The sequence below is a fragment of the Morus notabilis genome, unplaced genomic scaffold (genome assembly GCF_000414095.1).
Source record: "Morus notabilis unplaced genomic scaffold, ASM41409v2 Scaffold29, whole genome shotgun sequence".
NCBI classification, from domain to species: Eukaryota; Viridiplantae; Streptophyta; class Magnoliopsida; order Rosales; family Moraceae; genus Morus; species Morus notabilis.
In genome coordinates, this window is record NW_010363504.1 from 41,465 (window position 1) to 51,127 (window position 9,663).

Below are 9,663 nucleotides of genomic sequence, written 5' to 3' on the forward strand. Positions count from 1 at the left end.
TTTTCCTTCTTCCCTCTTTCGTCTCTCCCCTCCTCTTCCCTTCTTCCTTGTTCATACTTCATAGTATCAGTAGTAAGTTATTTTCCTCTGTAATTTAGCCTCGTTAGGGTTTTTCTTCCTCACTTCCTTCCTTCCATGGCCGCCTCTATCTCAACCTTCAACATTCCTCTGCAAACCCGCCGCCGTATCGTCCTCGGTCCGAGCAACCTCCCCCGTGACTTTCTTCCCCAATTTTCGGCCAATCGGACCGAGCAATTCCGTTTCTCGGAATCTCTAACCCTAAACGATTGGAGCGGCAAAAGAAGGTTCCGAATTTCGCCGGAACGCAATGTGTTCGCCGGAGTGGAAGCCGACGGCGTGGAACAGAGCTACAATTCGGTGGAGGACGAGCAATTCGTGCGGTGGTTTCGCGAGGCCTGGCCGTATCTCTGGGCCCACAGGGGAGGCACCTTCGTTGTCATTATCTCCGGCGAGATTGTTTCCAGCCCTCACTTGGATCCCATTCTCAAGGCACCTAACCTATTTTCCGCTTTTGAATTCTTTCTTTTTACTGTTTGGTTGCCGAGAAAATGCGAATAAAGAATATTACAGAATATGTGATTAAGTTGAAGTTGATTTTGCATGCAGGATATTGCTTTCCTTCACCACCTTGGGATCAGGTTTGTTCTTGTTCCGGGGACTCACATGCAAATTGACAAGCTGCTCGCCGAGAGAGGTCAGAAGAACTGATTTTCCTTTTCACTTTCTTTTGCGTTCTTTTGATTAAACCAGTGATTTTTATTAATAGATTACGAATTAGATAATAATGATTCTTTTTTAAAGTAACGGAATCTTTTTTAATATAATTCTCTCTTATTATTATTATTAATTATTTTTTCCCAATCTTTTCTGGTTTTGTAATTCTTTAGAAAGGTCAGGGAAATTGATTTTCTTTTTCACTCCTTGGTTTTGCTTAATGCTGTGATTCTCTTTTTCAGTAGCTGAATCTTAAAAGAAATTATCTTTTTGGCTATGTTCCATCTTTTCTAAAGTTTTATTCTTCTTATGTGCTTAGGGAATGATTTAGATCAAATTGATCCATAGTTATGTAATTTTCTTTCCCCACAGGAAGTATCTTATGTGCTTAGGTTAGATCAAATTGATCCATAGTTATGTAATTTTCTTTCCCCACAGGAAGTGAGCCAAAGTATGTTGGTAGATACAGAATTACAGATTCTGAATCTTTAGCAGCTGCAATGGAAGCAGCTGGTGGGATTCGTGTGATGTTAGAGGCAAAGCTTTCTCCCGGACCCTTCATCTGCAATATTCGACGACATGGTGACAATAGTCGTTTGCATGAAGTTGGTGTCAGTGTTGCCAGTGGCAACTTTCTTGCAGCCAAGGTAAGGGTCTTTAACTCTTCGAAGGGCAACTTTCAACTCTTTCAGAGTGATATTCTGGTGTTCAATTACCACATTATCTGCTAAATTTTGTTTTATTTATAATTTTTGGCAGAGAAGAGGAGTTGTTGAAGGTGTTGATTATGGGGCGACAGGTGAAGTTAAGAAAGTGGATGTGGCTCGCATGCGCGAGAGGCTTAATGGTGGTTGTATAGTTATATTGAGCAACCTTGGCTATTCTAGCTCTGGAGAGGTTTTAAATTGCAAGTATGCTTTAGAGCTTCAACCTTTATTTTATCTGTTTCTCTCTTTGTTGGATTTATTTTGTAAAGTTAAGGTTCTTTTTCTTATCGTTTGGAGGTATTCATAAGGATAGATGCCTCTTTCCTGTTAAACCAGTTTTCACCAATGTAGCACCAAGTCTAACCACACAATTCACACTTCTTATCTACTAGTTTTATTATAGGATAAATCATGGCCAGGCCTTTATTAACTTTGTAGAGGCCTAGTATAACAAATAATACTTTGAAATAAATGAAAAGTTCAACTAAGTGAACAGGAATAAATATCTCTCTCTTTTGAAAGGATACATATATTAGTAGGATGATCAAAACCATTCTAGAATCGAACATGTATAGACTTTCCTGTAGCCTTGGTCTTAGGTGGTGATAAGGTGGACAGACTAGGAGTCTTTTCGGTGATGTTTGGTAAATGGCTTCTGCTACAATGCAAACCCATGGTTTTGGTTATGTTATAGTGTTTTTCTCTCACAAAAATTTTGAATTTCAAAAGTCATAATCAAGAACCCTAGTTTGAAACTTGGTTTGAACCCGTATACCAAACAGGCCCTTCTTCACTTCAAGTCTTGGTAAGTTTAATTTATTTGTTTTATATAAGATACCTTGCAATGTCATTTCCTTTACGGTTGAAGTGGTCGGTAGTTTGCTATTTGCATCCGTCGTTTTCATGTATGCTACGTAATATATTCAAATGGTAACAAAATAGTTTGATCTTGTTACCCCTTCTAATGATGTCCCAACCACCCAAGAAAAGTAAAATTAACTGATGATCAATGTCTGGTCACTGGAGTGATGTGCTTTTGTAAATTGCAGCACATATGAAGTTGCAACAGCTTGTGCATTAGCTATTGAAGCGGACAAGCTTATTTGCATTATAGATGGTCCAATTGTGGATGAAAGTGGACGGCTTATTCGGTTCTTGACCCTGCAAGAAGCAGATAAGTTAATCCGTAAACGGGCCAAGCAAAGTGAAATAGCTGCTAGCTATGTGAAGGTTGTCGATGAAGAAGATCTTTCTTGCCTTGGACATAATGGCTCTATTGCCTCTCAACAGAATGGGAAGGCTCTTAGGGAAAAACACAGTGCAATGTTTCAGAATGGTGTTGGTTTTGATAAAGGAAATGGCGAACAGGGTTTTGCTATTGGAGGTCAGGAGCGGCTAAGTCGACAAAATGGTTACCTTTCAGAATTGGCTGCTGCAGCTTTTGTTTGTAGGGTAAGCCCTTACTTTTACGAATTAATTGCATTTCATATATAAATGTGTGTCCTTGCCTTTTAGTTGCTTTTTTTTTTTAATTGCAGAGAATTTTTACTAGATTCTCTTGTTTCATGTGCTAGCCATTGCAATTTGAATATAGAACCTTTTCGTAATGCAAAGATTTTTTCTTCTTCTCAGTAAATAGTCAAAACTCGGTCATACTTATTGGGGCAAAGAGTCATGTATCTTATTCAAAAAACAACCCCGGTGTTCCTGCAATTCAGTTTTGTTAATTTGCATAGATTATGAATGAGTGAAACGTCTTAGGAAAGATTAGAGGACTACTTAAATCATATATTTTGATTTGGAATCCTAACACAGTTTTTTTTTTTTTTTTTTTTAAATGAAAATTATCCTAGCTAGATCTGTATGCTCAAGCAAATGCTAAGCATTTGACTAAAACCTTGGTCATCGACATCGTAGTTGTGTGCAGCTTGTCTCCCCTCATACTTCCTTGTCATGTCTATTTCTATTACAGCGAATGAGCTATTCAATACTTATGCAACATTAGAAGGTAGAGGAATAATATCATAATATTTTTGTGCCTTGGAATGGCGCACTCATTGAATTCTCAGGTCTGGGAAAACCAGTTCACATGATGTGTGTCCAGATACTTCGAAGTTTGAGCTACCTTTTTTGTTGAGCGTCAAGCATCCTGCCAATGGTACTTTCTTTTTTTTTTTTTATTTCCAGGGAGGTTTTTTTTGTTGAGCGTCAAGCATCCTGCCAATGGTACTTTCTTTTTTTTTTTATTTCCAGGGAGGTGTTCAGAGAGTTCATTTGTTAGATGGCACTAAAGGAGGAGTGTTGTTGTTGGAATTATTTAAAAGAGATGGAATGGGGACAATGGTGGCTAGGTATGCAACTATTTGTATTTAGCGTTTTTCTTTTTCCATTTATTTATTTATTTATTGCGTCTTTACTGACAAATCTACGTTTTTCACTCTTGGGTAAAATTATTCTGCTAAACTGATTGGATTTACATTCAACTTTTTGATTGTAAAGTAGAAATCAAATAAATAGAATAACAAGAAGATGTACACTACATTTGGAATGTGGTTGGCATGAATGAATATTGTGGAATGTAGGCTGTCTTAAAAATTTGTTTAGGTGAATATTATTTAGCCCCTCGTTTGAGGGTTCTACTTTTAGATGGCTTGGAAATTGTGAAGCTTTCATATGATTGTGAGAATCATGTAGGAGTCTTGTTCATTCTGAAAATCTTGTCCTTCCCTTTCTTGGACTAATGGCTGCATAAAATGTTTGTTTACAGCGACGTTTATGAAGGTACCCGGATGGCTAGGGTGACGGATCTCTCTGCAATAAGAGCAATTATAGAACCTTTAGAAGCATCTGGCACATTGGTTCGCCGAACTGATGACGAGGTTTGTGGTCCCCCTTTCATATATTTCCTTACAAATTAATACTTTATTCTTACTATTACTTATATGGGAAAGCTGGAAACCTAACTCTATGCTTTTGGTATCGGTCTTCATAAACGGGTGGTTCTTCAACTGGATTAAATATTGATGTTCTTTTTCCTTTGGTGCTAATAGCTACTTGGAACATTGGATTCTTTTATTGTCGTGGAAAGAGAAGGCCAGATTATTGCTTGTGCTGCTCTTTATCCCTTCGTAGAGGAGAAATGTGGAGAGGTTGCTGCTATTGCTGTTTCCCCTGAATGCCGTGGAGAAGGGCAGGGAGACAAATTACTAGGTATGACTTGAATCTACTTGTACTACGAAAATATGGCATTGTTTGTTTCAGTCCTTCCTGTGTATGGATCAGATTGTAATCCCATTGAAATAATAAGTTAAAACAAAAGAAAAAGGTGACTTATCTGCACAAAGTATTCTGTCAAAACATGAGTTTGCTAACTCAGGCGTGTGTATTTTATTGTGTGTTTGTCTTAAGTGTATGCTTTGGTTTGTTTGATATTTCATAGTCCTGTAGTTGGTAATCATGCTGCCTACCGCATTATCTTTTAAGCAGACACCAAATGTCTGCAGATTACATTGAGAAGAAGGCATCTTCGCTTGGGCTGGAGAAGCTTTTCCTGCTTACAACCCGAACTGCAGATTGGTATGGTTTTGAACTCCCTGTACTTGATTCTAAAACACAAGGCTAATATTCATTTCAATGGTAAAAAATCAGATGTCCCTGTTTTTTCTTACGACGCAGGTTCGTAAGGCGCGGGTTCTCAGAATGTTCAATTGAGTCAATACCCAACAAACGAAGAAAAAGTATCAACCTGTCCCGTAATTCCAAGTATTATATGAAAAAGCTCTTACCTGATACCAGTGGAATCACAATTAACAGCATTCGTTAAAAAGATAAAAGGGCCATTTTATAGGAATTAGTAACGTGTTACACAGGACTTGTGGAGGCTGCATAGAAAGCCTAGAAAATAGGTATCTATCAACCTAATGTACTTCGTTGTTGAAAAAAATACAAAGCACAACGTGGTTGCGGATCTCACATCGTCGTCTCTCGCTCGTGCCTGCTCATTATTTTGAGCTTAGTTATGTTGTATTACATATGAACATTACATTGTTCTCGTTTACAATTTGAGTTTATTCTCAAATGGCAATTTTGGAAGATGTGTGATTTTAAAGACGATCTCAAAATTTTGGTAGGTAACTTACCCAAGTTACCGCCACCTTCACTTATGTCTCGAGTGTAATTTACCATCCAGTTCAAAGACATGTCAGCTTTTAATCGAGCCCTAATTGCCAAATAGGGGTAAATTTTTAAATATCCAAACTCTTATCTTGTTCCGTAAGCCATATAGTTTGCCAATTCGAAGTTCTTTGAAGCTCAGGCTAGGCATTACGTCTTTTTTTATTTTATTTAAGGAAAAGAGATTTATTAAAAAAATATCCTAAACTAAAGGGACAAAACATCAGTGGCGACAGAGGATGCCACTCGCTCATCCCTAGGAATCGATTGAATAACCAGTTCATTAACAACCAAAAGTTCAGCAAGAATGTGATTGATGACATTTTGTGGGAGGTTGAGTATGTTCTTGGCACTCGGTGGTGTGGCAGTATTTTGTCAAATTTTCTTACAGGCAGGACACTAAAGCCTCCCGATCCAATGCTATTGATCCAGGAGAGTTTACCGGGTAATTAATGGGGCAACTGATGAACAAATTGGTTCAAGATCAACCACTTCAATTGCTGAGTCGATGAAGCCAACTTGCCCAGATACTGGCTTAGATGCTGCTACCTCTGCCGCAGGTGAGATCTTCGTTCATACCGATTCGAGTTTTCAGTTTTACGTTTTTACAATTAAAAACTCTTAAAAATATCATATTTAATTTTTTTTATTACAGTTAAAAATTCTAAAAAAATATCACATCTTAACTCGAATTAAAAACTCTACTATGTGAAGCGAACGAGGCCTAAGACATTTTTTTTTTTGCCAAAATTGTTTAGGCTAAAACATTTCTTTTTCACCACTCAAAATCACGGTGTGATACTGATCAAAATGCTAGGCTCGGGTAGAAAGAGGTTGATTATTAGAGGTTTTTAGCAGTGTAACTAAATAGTAATAGTTGTTATCCCAGCAAAAAAACAGTAATAGTCGTTAGTGGATAAAAGGAGATCAACAATTAGTGAGGGATTAATGTCTAGTTTCTAGATATTAAGGGAATCCAATGGGGAGAGTTAACAGTTTCTCGAACAGTGCCGTGTTACTTAGCGTGGTACTTTCTTAAATTCTTCACTTTTATTCTATAGAGAACAGTTTCTTCCCTAATCTTTCCCGAGATAGGTGGGGGTTCTATCACAAAACCATGGTCAAATGAACATCAAGGCACTTTCGTGATGAAAAGGTGTCCCAGTTTCTTCAGGACTACTTGGAAACGACATGTTAATACTGAATACAACATGATGATGACATAGGAAAAAATCCATGCAAGGAGCGTCTCAATAAGAAAAATAAACGAATTATGATCATCAAAGGGATGGAAAAGAAAAGGTTGTAAGCCATGTAACCCAATTATTATACTCGAGTAGTTCATTTGGGACGACTGATTTTTTGAGAAGAAATTGTGAGACAAAGAAGATCACAAGCTTTGTTGAGCAATGTGTCTTGTAAAACTTAAAACAGAAGTCAAGAAGGAAGATCAATGAGAAGCGGATTCCTCGGCTTTTGGGGGGCCCTTCCATTTGAAGTTGTCTGCATATGCCCTTGCCTAATGTAAAACAGTAAAAACAGCACACGATTAGAGCCATTCCAGAGCTGCACACTCAGTTGAAATCATGTGATTGGCAAAAGTTATGCGGACTCAAAGCTAAGTTAACATCCTATGATTCGCAAAAGTTACACAAACTCAAAGCTACGTCATGCCACTACTTTAAAATTTATGAAAGATATCAGCAGACACAATTTTCAAATTCCAAAATAAAGATTTTATCTATCATACCACTTAAAAGTTCCAGTCAGGCCACATGAAACCTTAACTCCACTTCTCAGAGCATGCCAAGAGCATAACACAAGATGGGAGAGTAGTGGCGAGGACTTTCATGGTCAACTAAACACCTTTCGTGGAGAAAATAAATAAATAACCACCTAAAATAGCCGAATAATGGATTTTAAAATCAACCATTCTGCACATATTCCTTAGAGCATTTCCAATGCAAATGCCAATGCCAATACCATAATCAGCACTAAAAAGTCTGAAAATATCATGTTCAATATGTTATTCTATTTTGTGCTCCGATGCATCATGCCATTTCAAATATTATATCTAGTTTTTGTCATAATTATTAAGTTTTAGAACTTATAAAAGTAAATTAAGATGATAATGTCGTACTTGGCAGTTGGCACCAAGTGCAGAATATGTCAAATTTAGCCCGAAGAATAGCAATGCAACTGCCTCGCAAAATGATTTCCCTACTCAAATGCTAAAATTTGCCATCGATACACTAATTTAGCAATGCATAGGAGATGCTCTTAGAGCCACTACAATAGTGGCTACTAGGTTAAAAAACCAAGACGTCTATGAACTTCAATTCACAGAAGTTCATGATGTACTCGTATTCCTACACCCAGCCTTGATTTCCAATTAACATGATACTACAATGAGCTCTGCATCCCCAACACAAACAAATCAAATCCTATACCATACAGTCAGGGAAAGTAGCAGAAATAGAGAGAGAATTTCAGACCTTCAATAAGGGAGTGTTGGGTTTCTTAACCTGCGCATGATTTCAAAACTAGTCAATAATTGAAATGGAATGGAAAATTACTGCTTAAGAAAACATTACTTCTATCATAGGCTAATCACACTAACTGCTAAGAAAAAGAATCAAAAGAAATTCAAGTAGAGAACAACAGTAATTGGAAAAGCAAAAAAAAAAAGTAAAAAACAAATATAATACATGTCAGCATAATTAGGTTAAAATAACAAAATTTGCAGTCGTCAGGCCACACAGATACCACCAATTCATTAAGCTGGCTGCCTAGCACAATATATCAGTCAATTCGTATTTAAATCAAAACTTCAAAACGACAAAGTAAGGTCAATTTGCAGAATATTTAAGTATGTCCTGAGAAATAACAGGATAGAAAAGTAGCTCAAGACAATAAAGAACAGATAAATTCTTTTTGGATAGGAATAAGAAGGATTAAAGAACGATAAAGAAAACGTACCACATAATCCCAACCATGTTTCTCGGCAAATGCCCTTGCAGCTTCTTCACTATCAAAACTTAGTGCAGCATCACCAACATTGGCATATGGATCCCCAGTCGATGTCCAACCCATAAGTGGGTTCTCCCACCTTCAAAACCCATTTCCAAAATTAACTATACAAAATGTAACCACGGCCATAAAAGATCACATCTGAACAGAAACATTTAGGAGTTGTAGTTCTTTCACACAAACAAAAATGAAAAGAAATGTTCCAAAGAGAGCTCAACACAAAAGATCACGATACAAATAGTTGCTAATCCATGAACTGCAGGAATAAGAACACAAATTTGTACTTTCTGACAGGAAAAAAAAACTGTATGCTTCATAAACTATCAAGCATAGCCCAGATTTTAATAACAATAAAAAGAAGTGACACTAATATCAGTAGCAGAAGTAACCATCAATACTGTAATACGTCATTTGGGTAGTTCAATGTTTAGATAAATAAACCATAATCACTATAACAAAAATTCAGGAACGCCAAATTTTTTTAAAAAGAAAGTTCAGACTCAAAGACGAAAACTTTAACAAATTTCTAAGCAAAGAGAGACTATTAAAAGCTTCTTACTTTTGTGTGGATACAAAATTGATTTTCCACCTCCCAACTTTCCCTGATCCTTGTTGCGTCGCCGTCCTTGCAGGTGAGAAAATCACAACCTGTAATCCACATCCAACTACTTTTAATTCACAGAAATCACCAAAAAGCATTCCGAAAAATCCCAATTCGAATGCTTTAGGTCACTCCGCGAGACCAAAATCGCAGGAACGAGAAAACTAGGGCATCGAATTTGAGCTGACAAAGAGAGAGGAAAATGGAGAGCCGTACCCTGCGATGGAGGTGTTCTTGGGGAATCCCAGAGACCATGCCGATCTCGCCGGCCTTGATGACCTCTAAGGCGTCGGCGGAGAATGGCCGGGACCCACTGAGGAAGGTCGATCGAAGAGCACTGCCATGGCGAGAGATGCGTCGCAAAGAGGATGCCATTGCCTTAAAACCAACGAATGAGGGAAGAAAACTTCCCCATAA

At 37.6% G+C, this 9,663-nt stretch overlaps 2 protein-coding genes across 4 annotated transcripts; one reads left to right on the forward strand and one right to left on the reverse strand.

The window, feature by feature from the left end:
• Nucleotides 1-5,654, forward strand: LOC21392713 (probable amino-acid acetyltransferase NAGS2, chloroplastic). 3 transcript variants are annotated; one of them, XM_024169691.1, is made up of 10 exons: nt 1-510; nt 628-715; nt 1,174-1,382; nt 1,495-1,646; nt 2,492-2,894; nt 3,696-3,793; nt 4,210-4,321; nt 4,493-4,652; nt 4,946-5,018; nt 5,118-5,654. In XM_024169691.1, exons 1-10 carry the CDS (start codon nt 136-138, stop codon nt 5,263-5,265), a joined length of 1,818 nt encoding a protein of 605 aa, XP_024025459.1. In that variant the 5' UTR covers nt 1-135; the 3' UTR covers nt 5,266-5,654. The 3 variants fall into 3 exon arrangements, with proteins under 3 accessions (XP_024025459.1, XP_024025460.1, XP_024025461.1); XM_024169692.1 differs by having other exon boundaries at nt 4,929-5,018; nt 5,118-5,199; XM_024169693.1 differs by lacking the exon at nt 5,118-5,654 and having other exon boundaries at nt 4,882-4,962.
• Nucleotides 5,655-6,906: 1,252 nt separating this feature from the next.
• On the reverse strand, nt 6,907-9,663 carry LOC21392714 (NADH dehydrogenase [ubiquinone] iron-sulfur protein 4, mitochondrial). Its single transcript, XM_010104450.2, has 5 exons — nt 9,463-9,663; nt 9,205-9,293; nt 8,595-8,724; nt 8,111-8,140; nt 6,907-7,134 (listed from the first exon to the last, which is right to left on the reverse strand). The coding sequence occupies exons 1-5, from the start codon at nt 9,619-9,621 to the stop codon at nt 7,066-7,068; spliced, it is 477 nt and encodes a 158-aa protein (XP_010102752.1). The 5' UTR covers nt 9,622-9,663; the 3' UTR covers nt 6,907-7,065.